The sequence below is a fragment of the Plecotus auritus genome, assembly GCF_963455305.1.
Source record: "Plecotus auritus genome assembly, chromosome: 3".
Taxonomy (NCBI): Eukaryota; Metazoa; Chordata; class Mammalia; order Chiroptera; family Vespertilionidae; genus Plecotus; species Plecotus auritus.
In genome coordinates, this window is record NC_137772.1 from 175,473,382 (window position 1) to 175,489,655 (window position 16,274).

Below are 16,274 nucleotides of genomic sequence, written 5' to 3' on the forward strand. Positions count from 1 at the left end.
GGGGTTCTGATTTGTTTGAGATTTCCCAATGCTCCGCTGGGTGTTTTGGAATGTTGCCCTAAGCCTAAAGCAGTTCCTAAAAGAAAATTCCTCTCAGTCCCCTCCACTGGAAGTCCTGATGGCCCTGGAGTTTTCCTTCATAGGCAGATGCCTCAGCACCTGCAGTTCCTTCCCCCTGAGGTTTCAGGCATTTCTAGGTGTTAGCACAGGAAAGCCAGGAATAAGTGAGCCATCTGTTAGGGTGCCGTGCCAGATTTGCTTCAGGTGTTTTCAAACGCAACTCACTGGAGAAAGAAAGCAAAGGAGCAGGCTCTGGGTGGGCCCTGCTCCCTCCCAGCTTTAACCAGAATTGCCCAAATTATTTTTTGTCATTATTTAAAATTGTAAATATTTCTTTAAATGTTGTTTTCTTGGCAAATTTATTCAAAATACTAAATTTTCATTTTAAAACTTGGTTTATATAACAGAGTGCCTAAATTGATGACCATTCACCATTTTAAAAATGGTGAATTTTAGGTTATACCAGAGGCCCGATGCACGAATTCGTGCCAGGGGCTCGGCCCTCGCAGCTGCGGCGGCTTGCCTCAGCCCTCACAGCCCCAGCTTCGTCCGAAAGGTCATTCGGCTGTCCAGTCTAATTAGCATATTACGCTTTTATTATTATAGATGGATTTTATCTCATTCAATAAAACCACAAAAAAGTAAAACAAATGATGCAGAGATGAAAGAGGAGGATGAAGGGAAGGGTGAGGATCCAGAACACTTCTCTGAGCTTAGTTTCCTCATCTGTATGGTGATGATAATGTCCCCAGCCCCCAACTGGCAGGAGCAATACATGAATTAGTTACATAAAATGCTTATTAGCACAGTAGGCACTCAAATGTTAATTGCCTTCTTTTCTATATAAGTGTCCAAACCTATTTGTCCCCTTTATTACCTTTATTTCTTATGACTGTGTGGTTTGTGGCTCCAGCCAGACAACCTGTTCTTACAAGGGCTTCTCCCACTCGGCACGGCATTTGGCAGGCTGCTCTACGTCTGGGCTGCTGTCCTGCCTCCAGCGGGAAAGGCCAGTCCTTGGGCCACTGCCACACGATCACCTGAGAGCTCATTCCGTGGGGCCCACCTGCTGGTTCAGGCTCTCTGGGGATGTTTATTCTGGGTGAATCCAGGCCTGTGTTTTTTTAATAAGTGCTCTAGTGCTGATCGTGTACATTAAAGTTTGAGATTAATGTTTTTGTTTCGTTTTAAACATGTTTTTATTGATTTTTTAGAGAGGAAGGGAAAGGGAGAGAGAGAGAGAAACATCAATTGACTGCCTCCTGCATGCCCCCTACTGGGGATTGAGCCTGCCACCCTGGAATGTGCCCTGAGCGGGATTTGAACCAGTGACCTCTGGATGCATGGGACAATGCTCAATGCACTGAGCCACACTGGCCAGGCGAGACGAATGTTTTAATGTATTCCTGTCTTTACCATCTCTTCCAGGAGGTCTGCTCAGACTGCTCCCCTGAGAAGCACTCTGACACCCAAAGTGCTCCTTATCCAGGTCTGAGGTTCTGAGTGTCTGGGTCAGAGTTACTTTGGGTTCCGCTGAGTCTTCTTTCTCCCAATGGATGGGGGAACACGCAGGGACAATATCTGGCCCTTGTCACCCTGGTTCTTCTACTTTCCCACCTCCCCTGAGTGTAGGTTCTCCTGGGAAGCTGTAGGAAGCAAGACACTTTAGTTTTAAAGTCCTTAGAATACTTTCTGTCTACAAATACTTGAGAGAACTTAGCTTCTCTCTTTTCCTACTATTCTACTTATGACTTTTTGCAATGGTATAGAAATTGTACTACTGTATCATATCAGCCTTTGCTTTTCCCATACCATTTCACCCCACAGGATGTGCTAGGTGTTGGCTGGTCCCCACCCCACCCTGACAAGTGACCATGGACCCAGGAGCTGGCCCAGAGTCATCTCTCACCGTCAATGAGCAGGTATCTTCTGGGGCAGAAAGAGGTGGGGGAGTGAGGATGATGGATCAAGGGGTATGGGAAAGTAGGAAGACCCCATAGAGCACCTCATTATCTGTTTCTTACCAAAGTTCATGGTCAGTTCACCTGACCAGGTTTAGTTACCAGCTAGGATTTCTTAGGGGCTTAATTTGGGAATGTAAGCCGTGACTTTATTATTTTTAAATATATTTTTATTGATTTCAGAGAGGAAGGTAGAGGGAGAGAGAGATAGAAACATCAATGATGAGAGAGAATCACTGATCAGCTGCCTCTTGCACACCCCCCACTGGGGATTGAGCCCAAAACCAGGCATGTGCCCTCGACCGGAATTGAACCTGGGTCCTTCAGTCCACAGGCCAATGCTCTATCCACTGAGCTAAACCGGCTACAGGGTTTTTTTATAGATTTTTTTTTTTATTGATTTCAGAGAGAGGAAGGGGGAGGGAGAGAGAGAAACATCAATGATGAGAGTGAATCATTGATATGTCCCCTACTGGAGATCAAGCCCACAACCCAGGCATGTGCTCTGACCAGGAATTGAACCCCGATCTCCTGGTTCATGAGTTGATGCTCAACCACTGAGCCACACTAGCCAGGCTAAGGTGTGATCTTAAAAAGTAAAGTTAAAATGTACAAATATGTATAATCTTACATGGGGAAATATTTGGACATTGGATAATTTGCTCTTGTTTCTTTTCCTGTTTTATTTTCTTTTGTTTGCTTTTGGTTTTAATATTTTTTCTTGCTTATATATTTTTTCTAATTTTTCTACAATGACCATTTATTACTTATGTAATCTTAAAATGTTTTTTGTTGATTTTTATGTTTTTTAGAGAGAGAAAGGAAGCAAGAGGGAGAGAGAGAGAGAGAGAGAAACATCGATGTGAGAGAGAAACATGGATCAGTTGCCTCCTACATGCACCCCGACCGGAGATCAAACCCACAACCTGGATGTGCCCTGACCAGGAACCAAACCGGTGACCTTTCAGTGCATGGGAAAATGCTCAACCAACTGAGCCACACGGGCCAGGACACTTAAAAGGAGAAAAAATATTAATTTTTAAAAGGAGAAAAAAGATGGAACAACTTTTAAAATGTAATTAAAGTCCCTCATAGGTCAAGTTTGAGTCAGAAAGGCAACTGCTTTGGGGGTTAATTTCCTTCCCGCTCCCGTGATGGGTCACACTGTCACTTTTTCCAGCAGAGTCTCTGGCTGGATCCAGTGTTCAGGCTTAAGGAGTGTGTTGTGGGAGTAGCTTCAGGCATAGGCCCAATGTAGGGGAGGCTGGGCACAGAGCTTTTCAATGTACAGTGTCCCTGATTTTTGAATGGCCCAGTTGGAAGCATTTTCGTGCTGGAGTTAGAGGGCTGAGTGCTGGTTGTTTGAGCAGGGGAAGAAGGTCGTGTTCTGAGGAGGCCCAGGCGCCTCCGCATTGCTGGGACATGGAGGCTCCCTTCAAGGTCAGAGCAGGCCCACAGCAGATGGCACAACTGTAGCCACAGGGCACAAGCTCCAGGCCAGGGGGGTGGGGAGAGGCTCGTCCGCAGGATGCAGGAAGTTAGCTTGTAGGAAAATCTTGGCCTTTACCCCAGAGTTTTGGAAATAAAGGAATCATGAGCTGAAAAAGTTACTCAACATTGTGGAGCATTTGTTTTCTGCTTTATCTCTGAAGGTTTCAAGGGACGTGAAGCGGGATTTGCTTCTTGGCCCAGCTTACGTACGCAGTGGATGCTGTGTTAGGGGCCCTCATAGCCACGCACCAATATCCTGGCAGCCAAGAAACATCCTTGCAAGGCTGTGGAATAGACTTTTACCACGCCCTGAACAGAGTCCAAGAAAGGGACCAAATAGCAATATCCTCCAGTGGTTTGGCTCTGTGGGACTTTTTCCAGCTGTGTCAGGCCCTGCCCCCTGTCCCATCCCCAGGGCCTTTCTCCTAGCTCGCTCCTTCTCTGGAGCCATGGAGCTGCAGCCTGCCCCAGGCTCTGGAGTTCTCACAGAGCACACAGTGCTCGGGACAGGAGGTCTACCCTTTCCTCTCTCCCGAAATCATGCCTAGAGCTCTGGTCACCAGGTGGGGGCGTCTATATCGGCCCCTCCCCCACAGTGATCCCTGTCCTCTGTTTGCAGGTCATCGTGATGTCAGGCCATGAGACCATCCGCGTGCTGGAAGTTGGAGTGGACGCCCAGGTCCCTGCTGAGGAGGAGGGCAAAGGACTGGAGGGTGTGGCCGCTGAGGGCTGCCAGAGTGGAGGTCCTGCTGAAGCCAGTGAACCTGCTGGTGAAGCTGGGCCAGACAACCCAGACTCTTCTGCTGAGGCAACTGGTACGAGGCCATTGCTCCCATCTGGCATTGCTCCACCCTGGTCCCTCTCTGTAATTCCCTGGAGAGCCTGCACAAGTCCTCGGGGCCTGGGTGGCTTTAGAGTCTTGTCGTCTTCCTGTCCACTGGACAGCCTTTGGCCATGGCCTGTACTTCTGGTCAGCTTCTAGGGCTATTCTGCACTCCTTGTCCCTGGAGCTTTAGTTCTGGTTTCAGTCATTTCCAGACCTAAACTGGGATGGATCAGGGTGAGGTGGGTGGGTGGATAGAGAGTGGAGAGTGAGGGCTCGGCTGAAGGGAGTGTATAAACCTCAGAGGGGTCTCCTAGTTCTAAACCAGACCCTCAGCCCCAGTGCAGAGAGGACTAGACCTTTAGGATCTCGCCAGCCCTTCCAACTCAGTACCTGCTGTGGGAAAGCTGGGAGGTCCCAGAAGCTTGGGATGGGAGGGCATCTTACCTACCTTGGACTAAGGATGTAGGTTAGGTAGGACCTTGAAGAATGCCAGCTCCTTACTCCTAACTGGGCTGGTGTGAGTCAAGCCTGGTGGACTTATATCTGCTGTCCTCCAAAGATGACTTGAGGGCATGAGCTTGATTCTTCCCCATGGAAATGGATGTGGCTGATCCACCCACTCCATCTCCCCTAATTACCTGCAGTAGAGCCGTACTAGAGGCTGGGTCTGGTACCAGGCACTGCTCTCTGACCACAGGGCACCATTCCTTTGGCTTTCCTCATTCACACCTTGTAGAACAGACATCTCCTGTTGCAGGAAGCCTGAGGCCTCCCTTGCCAGTCTCCTCAGAACACCAGGACTCATCTCCCCTTGTCTTCTGCGTATCTTCCCTTCCCTAGATTGGAGATCTGGGCTGGTGGGTGTAGGCTAAGATGGGGAGCCAAGAAGACAGCAAATGAGAACAGACAGGCTTCGGGAAACAGCAACTCCTTAGCAAGGAAACTGCAAGACCTCGCATCCTGTGCTCTACCTGCAAATTAGAGTGCAGATTCACTTGGGACTCCCCTGCTTTTGAATAAAGAAATGACAAGAGACGTGACCATTTCCCCCTCGCCTGGAAATGCTCTGCTTCGTGTGGAGCCCAGGATGGGCCATTACCCGTGTTCCCATGGACCCATGCCCTGGAGAGCAGGCAGGGAAGACGAGCATTCGTTGCCTCAGCCACCCTTCCAATCCCTTTCCATTGCCTCAGCCACCCTTCCAATCCCTTTCCATTGCCTCAGCCACCCTTCCAATCCCTTTCCATTGCCTCAGCCACCCTTCCAATCCCTTTCCATTGCCTCAGCCACCCTTCCAATCCCTTTCCATTGCCTCAGCCACCCTTCCAATCCCTTTCCATTGCCTCAGCCACCCTTCCAATCCCTTTCCACTGTGGGGATGGAGCCCCTTTTCAGAAAATTTGGGAGGTTTCCCAGGTTTATCCACAGTACCCTGACTTCCCTCTTTATCCTTTTAATGATATTCCATACATCATTTCTTCTGGTGTCTTAATCTGCTCCTTATCCAAAACTGCTCTCAGAAATAGATCCTGAGCCAATTATTTACACCTTAGCATGAGTGTTTATGGTAGTGTGCATCTTCTCCCAAAGGTTGGTATATTTAAGCCTTTCACAAAATTTTTCTCGGTAAAGGAATTTGAATCATTGTCAAGCAGATAAGGCAGATATTTTGATGCTGCTCCCTAAGAAGCTGCCAGCATGGATTGTGGTCTTAGTGTGACCTTGCTAGATATTAAGCATTTCCTATTAAAACAAAATAAAGTACTGGCCGGTGTGGCTCGGTGCTTGGGCATCGACCTATGAGCCAGGAGGTCACAGTTCGATTCCCAGTCAGGGCATATGCCCAGTCGCAAGTTCGATCCCCAGTATGGGGTGTTAGGGGGCAGCCAATCATTGATTCTCTCTCACTCTTCCTTCCTCTGAAATCAATAAAAATATATTAAACAAAAACAAAGTAATAGGAAACTTTTTCAGGTTGGAAAAAAATCTAGTGATTTATGGCAGTCTAAATTACTACCAGTCCTTGTCACACATACATAGTTTTATAGTTGTGACCACTGAGGGTAGACTACGTAGCATAGCTCTGACCACTGTATTATTTCAGATACCTTTTTCCTTATTGACACAGATTCACAAACCTGTTCTGGTTTTGACTATTGCCAAACTACCTGGTGTTTTATTATCATAACCAGTGCTGTTTTGAATATCTTTGTACTGGTCTTTTGAATTTTTTTTTTTCTTTGAGGTATAGTCCACCCAAATTCTTTTGGAAGAGAAATCAATTGTTTATATAGGGAGAAGTCATCACATGAAAAAACGCAGACTCTTGCTATCAATGAGAGAAAACGTAACTGGCTATAAGGTACCTCATGCATGTTAAGCCAGAATGCTCATCAGTGATAAAAGCTCACCTGGGTGATGCTGTGGAGAAAGGTACATGGCTGATGTTTCTGTGGACTGGTTTAGTCTTTCTGAAAAGCAGTTTAGCAGGAAGTGACAAAAGCCTAAATATGTGCACACTCTTGGACCTCTTGGTCCTACTTTGGAAATATATTCTAATAAAATGAGTATCTCATTTCTTTGGATGGTAAGCTTTATCACTCATGTTTATCATGTTCCTATTTTCACTTTCCTTTTTATAATTCATTATATTTGTCAAGCAAAATGTTTTAAAATTTTCTCTTCTCTGATTTTTTTTCTTCAGTAGTTGGAAATGCATCTCCCCTCTGCGGTGGAGTGAAATAATACTAAGTGTTTTCACTTAGTATTTTTTTCCCCACTTAGTATTTTATAAGGCTTTTGTTGCTGCTTGCCTGTCTCTTTAATTCCTTAAACAATCTGAATTTCTTTATTGTGTACTGTGAACAGGACAGTCCTGAGTTAGATCGGTGCCTTTCCACATTAAAACATGGGCTGGGAATGCGGGTGTGGGAGGTTATCTGACTGCATGGTTCCCACTGTGGCTGTGTGCTGTATCACAAGGGAGCTTAAAGAAAAAAGAGATTAAGAAGTGCAAATTGCCCGTTAGGCAAATAGTCACGGGATGTAAAGTACAGCATATGGAATATAGTCAACAATAATACAATAACTGAATATGATGTCAGAGGGGTACTAGACTTCTAGGAGTGATTACTTCATAGGTTATAAAAGTGTCTAATCACTATGATATACACTTGAAACTAATATAATATTGAATGCCAACTGTAGTTGAAAAAAGAATTGAAAGTAAGAAAAAGAGAAGCGGTTACTGGCCTCCACTCCCAGACATTCTGATTCAGTAAATCCATGTTCAGCTAGTGTTAAGAGGCCATTGATCTGGTCTAATATCCATCACCCAATACCTAGACTCCTTTTAACGTTTCACCATCTATATATATAAAAACCTAAGTGATTGGTAGATTGAACAACTGGTCGACCGGTTGCTATGACGCACACTGACCACCAGGGGCAGACGCTCAATGCAGGAGCTGCCCCCTGGTGGTCAGTGGGCTCCCACAGAGGGCGCGCCACTCAGCTAAGCGACAGGCACCAGACGCCAGGCTCATGACTGGCGAGTGCCACTGCGGTGGTGCGAGCCTCTCCTGATCGGGACTGGGCGAAGCCCGTGGCAGGCGCAGTGAGGCCAGGATGAGTGGGAGCGGCATGGCACCGGGCCGGCTCGGGCTCCTCCCCGGCCACCTACTGCTTGGAGCACTACACATCCCTCGGGGGAGGTTGGACTGCCGGTTTCGGCCCGATCACCACAGGCCACTTGTGGGGATCAGGCCGAAACCGGCAGTCCGACCTCCGCCAAGGGGTTTCAGATTGCAAGAGGTCACAGGCCAGGCTGAGGGACCCCACCAGTACACAAATCCATGCACCAGGCCTCTAGTATATGAAATAATAACTCTTTTCCTCATTGTGTGAATTCTTGGTGGGGATCCCCAATACCTCACAAATCAGGGTAGCAAGAGGAAGCTGTAACCTAGATGAAAAGATTTGGTTCATGGGAAGTTTTCTTAGAAACTCACTGATGCTACTCATTAGACTTCAGACCTCAGGGACTGGCAGAGAAAAGCTACCTGGCCTGGCCATAGCCGGTTTTGCTCAGTGGATAGAACGTTGGCCCTCGGACTAAAGGGTCCCGGTTTCAATTCTGATCAAGGGCATGTGACTGGGTTGTGGGCTCGATTCCTGGCCCTGGTCGGAGCGAGTGTGGGAGACAACCAATCGATGTGTCTCTCTCACATCGATGTTTCTCTCTCTGTCTCTCCCCCTTCTTTCCATTCTCTCTAAAATTCAATGGAAAAATATCCTCGGGTGAGGATTAGCAAGCAAAACAAAAAAAAGCTACCTGGCCTGGAGAGCCATTGTGATCCTGAATGTGGCAGAGACATGTCAAATTTTCAGGGACTTTCATTTCAAGGACTTCATTCTGCAGAATCCCTGTCCCTTCAAGCCAGCTCCTGCAACCAGGAAGTAGCCTGCAGGTGGGTTGAGCAATGGTCCGGTTGCTAGATGAGCCAGGGGAAGCTGCTCCCATTGATTCTGTCTAGCTCCTTCCCTCCCAGACACATGTTTCTTCCCTTCAGACCCCTCTACTGATTAGGTCATAGGTCACAGTGTTCTGTAGATCCAGGAAATGAGAGATTGACACCTAGCTGTGCATAGGCCTGCATTTTCTTCATCTAAATGTGGCAAGAAGAGGGCCCACATTCTAGGTCTGGCACAGGGCTCTGCAGCCTCCTGGTCTCACTACCAGTAGCATTTGGGAAGCTGCCTTCTGGGCCAGGGAAAGCCAGTGATTGGTCTCGGGTTATGCAGAAATACGATGTGAGGCTGAGAGTTGCCATTTCAAGCTGCAGACAGGACATTCTAGTCCAGTGACCCCTCTGCTCACACCAGGCTCACCCTTTGTCCTTTCTCTCAATGCCACATGAAGTGAAGTCACTCCCGGGGATCCCTTCGAGTCCTGCCCCGGCTGTCGCCACTTTCAGCCAACCCCCAAGCCAGCCTCAGGCACCGCAGACCCTGACGCCACTGGCTGTACAAGCTGCCCCCCAGGTAAGAGCCACCCCTGGGAGCTGGACACAGAGCAGTGGGCAGAAGCAAGACATGGGACCACCACCATGGAGAGGCTATGGGATCTGGAAACTCAGGACAGGGACGGGGCTGTGGCTTGAGAGAGGGAGTCCCCTACTAGGCACCCCTGGCCTCTCCCCTGCCCCAGATCAGGCCCACTGGGGAGAGGAGATCTGCCTTTGCCACGTAGTCTCCTCGGGTCCAGGAAGGATGGTAGAGCTTACATTAACTCTTTCATGCCACAGGCCACTCTGTTTAATGACTAAATGAGTGAATACCCTGTCCCGCCCTCCAGTGCTGCCTGGAAGAGTTAATGCATTGTTCACAGTCCTCATTTAGAGCCAGGGGGCAGCCCCAGCACAGCTAGCTGCCTCCAGGATCCTCCAGGCCCGCTGAACGCCCTGTGACCTTTCGCTATATGCACAGATTTTTGAGGCATCCATCAAGGGTAGCCTCCCTCAGAGCTTCTCAGAAGCTTCTGTGAGCCCTTAACCACTTGGTTCCATCAGCCCTTGCCCCCTGCTGTCTGGCCACAAAGTGTTGGTCCCGTGGGCAAGGGCCCGGGGAAGGCTGGGGGGCAGCAGTGGAAGAGGCCCGTGCACCCTCTGCTGTCCTGTGAGCAGGCCAGGTCCTGCCCTCGTTTGGGCTGCTTCTCTGAAGACAGGCACCCCACTCAAGGTTGAGCCTCCAGCTAGGGCTTGTCTCTTCCCCGTCCTCATGCGGCCTTTCCCCCACTGCCCTCAGAATGCTTTGTTTGTGCTCAGCTGGGTCAGAGAGACCCAGTGTTTGCGCTGTTGATGTTGATTTTTTCTTTTCTTTTCTTTTTGAAATCTTGTTTGCTTTTGCAGGTCTTGACTCAGGAAAACTTAGCCACAGTTCTGACAGGAGTTATGGTTCCAGCAGGGGCAGTTACTCAACCTCTTCTTATCCCCATCAGTATTGCAGGTCAAGTGGCTGGTCAGCAGGGGCTGGCCGTGTGGACAATTCCTACAGCAACCGTGGCCACCCTCCCAGGACTGACCGCTGCTTCTCCTACGGGGGGAATTTTCAAGCCACCTTTAGCCAGTCTCCAAGGTAACGGCAACTCTCCCCAGGACTGCACCAGGCCCCCCACCACCCACCACTACCATTCCTGCACGAGCGCTTGCCATGTTGGACTCAGAACCCGCAGCCCGTCCAGGGCAACAGCCCTGGAGTCTGGATCCGGTGTCCCAGGCACCCAGCCACAGAGCTGCAGCACCTCGGGACTCTAGGCCAGGACACCATCCGGCCCAGCAGGCCTCTCTTACTTCAGCCAACTGTCTGAGACTGCCCCTCTCCCCCCACGCCAGAAGTCACCCCATGACCAGCCTCCTGAAAAGGACTGCAAGAAGATGCAACTTCTGGTTTTGAACCTACACATCTCCAGGCCCAAGGGAGGGGGGATGAGAGATGTGGGCGTGTGCTGACCCCTGCACGGATCAAGGGAATCACAGCTGCCTGCCCCCCTTCCCCACTACCCCAGCCCCCTCTGTTCTTGTGCCACATCCCTTGGGATTGGAGCTGCTCTGGGCTACGGCTAGGCATTTGAGCACCTCTGTCTCTGCCTTGCTCCATAGCAGCGGCTGTGCTGAACACCGCTCTCCCGGCACCCGTACAAGCTGCCCCACCGGTACAGGCCTCCTCGCCCGTCCAGCCCCGGCCAGCAGCACAGTCCCAGACGCTGTTCCAGACCCCACCGCCGCTGCTGCAGAACACGCCCACCATTCTACCGCAGCCCACTGCTGCCACCGCTACCGCCCCCACCCCCAAGCCAGTGGACACCCCCCCACAGATCACCCTACAGCCTGCCGGCTTCGCTTTTAGCCCAGGAATCGTAAGCTGCTGCTGCCCTCACTCAGGGCTGATCAGGGATGGATCAAATCTTGGGCCAAGGGTGGAACTGATCGGGGGAGGAAAGAGGTGGAGGACCAGGCCCCTGAATACGGTCTTTTCCAACACATCAGCAGAGACGGGCTCCCTCTGAAGCCTTCCCCTTGCAGCTGCCAGCCTGTGCGTCCCAGACAAGAGCAGACAACCTCTGCCAAGAGGGCTGGCAAATTCTCCAGAACCTGAACCACTGGACCAGCCTTGGAGGGTGGGATGATGTCTGGGGATTGCAAACTTGTGAGCGGTCACTAAGGTGGAGCTAGAGGCTCACGGCCCCTTGCCAGTGTCTGTCCTGGCTTGGCAGTGGAGCTGTTAGATGTGACTAGAATCACATCAGCCACTCCATTCTGGCACTTCTACCCTCCCAGGCCTGGCCTGAAAGCTTAGCCAGTTACTCTTCAATGGCTCTGACTCCACCCTCCCTGCCACCCCCTGCCACCCCTAGCCCTGGATACTATTCAGCTGGTAGACATGAGCCTGTAGCCCACATTCATATCTGCCTCACATCCCTACCTCCCCACCCCAATGCCTTGAGCCCTCTTCCCTCTGCCTTGGGCTTTTTCTGTCCCCTTGGTCTCTGAGCAAGGCTCTCCCTCCCCCCACAGATCAGTGCTGCTTCCCTCGGGGGACAGACCCAGATCCTGGGCTCCCTCACGACAACTCCGGTCATTGCCAACGCCATTCCCAGCATGCCAGGGATCAGCAGTCAGATCCTCACCAATGCTCAGGGACAGGCAAGTGGTCGAAGCCAGGGTTGAGGGGTGGGGGCTGTGGACAGGCTGGCGGGGGCACTAGGACTTGGGCTGAGGGTCACAGAAAATCAAACAGGGTGTCGGACTGCTGTTCGTATCTCCTGTGGCAGCTCCCTGCTGATCCTGAGAGCAGGCAGGGGCAGAGCCACTGCCTTGCCCTGGAGGCACCCTCTCTAGTTGAGGTGAACACCCACTTCATTTATGGAGTACCTACTTCGTGGCCAGGTCTGTGCTAGGTGCTTTCTCATACATCATCTCACTTTGTTTTGAGTACAGATCTTTTTTTTTTTTATATAAGTAACAGAACCAGGATTGTTTTTTTTAAAGCATTCATTCTTTTCTTTTTTAAAAAAATATATTTTATTGATATTTTACAGAGAGGAAGGAAGAGGGATAGAGAGCTAGAAACATCAATGAGAGAGAAACATTGATGAGCTGCCTCCTGCACACCTCCCACTGGGGATGTGCCCGCAACTAATGTACATGCCCTTGACCGGAATCAAACCTGGGACCCTTCAGTCCGCAGGCCGACGCTCTATCCACTGAGCCAAACCGGTTTTGGCTGAGTACAGATCTTATTAGGTAGAGATTTCTATTCCCATTTTACCAGTACAGGGAAGAAGGCTGAGATTCAGAGAAATTAAGCCACAGCTAAACTGGCAGAGCAGGGATTCACATCCAGGTCCATCTGACTCCACATGCAGACCCATTCCTGCTCCATCCCAGCTCTGGAGATAAAACAAAGGAAGCAGCCCCAGACTGAATCCTTCATTTTATTGAGGAAGAAACTGAGGTCCTAGAGGCCGAGTGATTCATCTAAATGCCTTCCCCTACCAGTGTGGGGATTTGGGTTGGAGGTGGAGCTGGACTCTGGCCTCACACTTAGAGTCCCTGCCTTATTTCCTCCCAGGTTATTGGAACACTTCCGTGGGTAGTGAACTCAGCTAGCGTGGCAACACCAGCGCCAGCCCAAAGCCTGCAGGTCCAGGCTGTGACCCCCCAGCTGCTGTTAAACGCCCAGGGCCAGGTGATTGCAACCCTGGCCAGCAACCCCCTGCCTCCACCTGTGGCTGTCCGGAAGCCAAGCATGCCTGAGTCCCCTGCTAAGAGTGAGGTACAGGGGCTGGGGTTGGGAATGGGGGCAGATAGTGCTATCTGGCATAAGCGGCCTCTCTTCAGACGATGGGCAGGACAAGATTGTTTTCTGAAGCCCCTGAGAAAGCAGGGACCTCCCCAAAGTTTGGGGAGGTCCAGGGTAGAAGGCTCACATGAGTCACATACGCTCTGCTCAGGGAAACCATGCTCCCCACCCCTGACCCCTACCCACACACACCAAAAACTTGTCCAGGTACCCTCAGAAGCTAGTGTCTTTCTGAGAAGGCCTGGGAGGAGGTGGTCAAAGTAAAAGGCCTTGATCAGCTCCATGGTGAGAAAAAACTGCTAGAAACACTCTGGGAGGTTAGTTCTGCCTCCCCTCCCTCTTCCCCCTTTGTCTCTCCACCCCTCACTTTGATTATTCACTTACTTGTTCATTCTAGGAGCAGTTTTTGAGTGCCTACTGTATTCCAGGTACTGAGGATACAGAGATGAATACGATGCTCTTCCTAGCCTTAGGTAGCATGGCACTGGGGACAAGTACAGGCAGCCTGACCAAGACTGATAGGGGCAGGATAAGGGGACCCAAAGAAGGGAGCTCTCAACAGACTGGGGAGTTCAACAAGGCTTCATAGAGAAGGGACACTGAACTAATCTAAAGGGATGACTTGAATGAAAGTATTTTATCTTTAGGAAATTGCAAGAAGTGTAGCATGCAGGGGTTCTCAAACCTGAGTGAGTGTCAGAACCACCTGGAGGCCTTGTGGGAATGCAGTTCCCAGGCCCGACTCCAGAGTTTCTTATTCAGTAGGTCTGGAGTGGGGCCCAAGAATTTCTCTCTCTAACAAGTTCCCAGGTGTTGGGGCCCATGATCCTCCAGTGTGGTGTGCTGCTTCTCAGCTTTGTGAATAACCTCTTAGCCTCATCTGTAAAATGGAGATTATAAGAGGATCAACTGCAGAAGGTTATGAGTATTGGAGGACAGATTACACATAGGCAATTAACACAGGAAGCACTTGAAAACGAATGTTATCACTATTATTAGCTAGTGAGGGGTCATGGAAGGGTTTTTAGCAAGGAAATGGCTAACTAAATGTACATTAAAAAATTTCCTCTATTGCCAGAGGAGCCAAGAACGACTGTGGTGAGACTTGAGTCCTTGTCACCTGTTAGGAGGCAGTTTAAACAGTTCTAGCAAGAGACCAGGACTCTGTACTAAGGCTAAGGCTCTGAGAAGCAAGAGGCAATGGACTTTAGAGCTACCAAGAGGTAGAATCCAGGGAACAGGACCCATCCTAGAGAAATGTGAACTTTTCAGGAAGCTTTTTTTTTTTTTCACTTAGCACCATGACTCTGAGCTTTTTCCATGTCAGTGGTTAAGAGATATACCTTATTCTTTTAATAGGGAGGTCCCAGATGTCACTTGCTGGTCCCCATTAATGGGTGTTTGGGCCTGAGAGGCTCTAAAATCAGGTTAGGTTTCTCCTCTGAGGGCAGAGATTAGAGAGCAGTTCTCAGGGTGGACACTTGCGGGGCTTTGACCAAGTGTATTGGCCTTTCTGAGCCTCTGACCTGCCTGTGTCACAGGTGGCCATGAGGCCCCAGCTTGGTGGAGCATGTAGCTGTGCTTATTTCGGAGGTCATTATCATTGGGTGGGTGATAATAAGTAGTTTCTAGTCTTGCTTTTTGATGGGGCCCAGGGAGGAGTATGGACTTCATGCCCATTTTTGCCCCTGTCTCTGGTCCATGTAGGGACTCTGACCCCCTGAGCTGGGCAGGTAGGCAATAGGGGATTGTTGGCTCTCTTCTCATAGGTGCAGCCCATCCAGCCTACGCCAGCCGTGCCCCCGCCTACAGTGGTCATCGCCAGCCCAGCCCCAGCGGCCAAACCGTCGGCCTCTGCTCCCATCCCAATTACCTGCTCAGAGACGCCCACTGTCAGCCAGTTGGTGTCCAGTAAGTGGCTCCTGAAGGAGGTTGTGGAGAATGGGAGAGGCATTTATTTGGACCCCCTGACATCTCTGAATGCTGTTTTTTTAAAAAATATATTTTTAATTGATTTCAGAGAGAAAGGGAGAAGGAGAGAGAGAGAAACATCGATGATGAGAGAGAATCATTGATTGGCTGCCTCCTGCACACCCACTACTATAACCCAGCCATGTGCCCTTGACTGGAATGGAACCCAGGACCCTTCAGTTTGTAGGCCGACGCTCTAGCCACTGAATCAAACCAGCTAGGGCTGAATGCTGCTCTTCTTTTTTTTTTTAATTTTTTTTTATATATTTTATTGATATTTCACAGAGAGGAAGGGAGAGGGATAGAGAGCTAGAAACACCGATGAGAGAGAAACATCAATCAGCTGCCTCCTGCACACCGCTCACTGAGGATGTGCCCGCAACCCAGGTACATGCCCTTGACCGGAATCGAACCCGGGACCCTTCAGTCCGCAGGCCGACGCTCTATCCACTGAGCCAAACCGGTTTCGGCTGAATGCTGCTCTTCTTAATAAACTTCCTGGAGTCCCAGGGGGAAGGGCAGGTGCTCGATGCCAGGGACCAGCTTTCTTATTCCTGTTAAGCTGGATTCTAGGCATAATGATAGTGGAGGCTGTTTCCCCATTGGCTGTCTCTCCAGTGATTCTTACCTAGTATTTGAGGAATGTGGATGGCCAACAGGTGTGCTTGGGGGCCAGGAGTAGGGGGAATGGGGAGGGTCAACAGTTAGAGCTGGATTAACTTGAAACAAGACCCCAACCTCCAGACAGGTTGGGCCAGGGCCCTTTCCTCCATTATTTGTCTTGGGGACAAAGTTAATGAGGGTCTTAAGGGTAGGTGGGCCTTTTGCCAAATGTCCTCATCCCTCTGCACCAGGCCAGGCCAATGGGCTAGATAAGCAGTGATAATTATCTGTCCTCTGCACTCACACCTGCTCTCTTCTCTGGCCTAGAGCCACATACCCCAAGTCTGGATGAGGACGGGATCAACTTAGAAGAGATCCGGGAGTTTGCCAAGAACTTCAAGATCCGGCGGCTATCTCTGGGCCTCACACAGACCCAGGTGGGCCAGGCTCTGACTGCAACGGAAGGCCCGGCCTACAGCCAGTCTGCCATCTGCCGGTAA

At 50.0% G+C, this 16,274-nt stretch overlaps 1 protein-coding gene across 7 annotated transcripts in view; it reads left to right on the forward strand.

Annotated features, from left to right (window-relative positions):
* The window catches only part of POU6F1 (POU class 6 homeobox 1), a 29,937-nt gene that overhangs the window by 8,771 nt on the left and 4,892 nt on the right, over positions 1 to 16,274 (forward strand). Inside the window, exons 2-11 of one of the 7 annotated variants that reach the window (XM_080660610.1) lie at positions 1,888 to 1,982; positions 4,132 to 4,327; positions 8,759 to 8,807; positions 9,260 to 9,381; positions 10,345 to 10,473; positions 10,998 to 11,254; positions 11,913 to 12,041; positions 12,970 to 13,173; positions 14,970 to 15,111; positions 16,102 to 16,270. In XM_080660610.1, coding sequence (XP_080516736.1) covers positions 1,935 to 1,982; positions 4,132 to 4,327; positions 8,759 to 8,807; positions 9,260 to 9,381; positions 10,345 to 10,473; positions 10,998 to 11,254; positions 11,913 to 12,041; positions 12,970 to 13,173; positions 14,970 to 15,111; positions 16,102 to 16,270 — 1,445 coding nt within the window. In that variant the 5' untranslated portion in view covers positions 1,888 to 1,934. Of the gene's footprint in view, positions 1 to 1,887; positions 1,983 to 3,036; positions 3,097 to 4,131; positions 4,328 to 8,758; positions 8,808 to 9,259; positions 9,382 to 10,247; positions 10,474 to 10,997; positions 11,255 to 11,912; positions 12,042 to 12,969; positions 13,174 to 14,969; positions 15,112 to 16,101; positions 16,271 to 16,274 lie in introns of those variants that run through there. The other 6 variants (XM_080660604.1, XM_080660607.1, XM_080660605.1 and 3 more) reach the window with 6 other exon arrangements.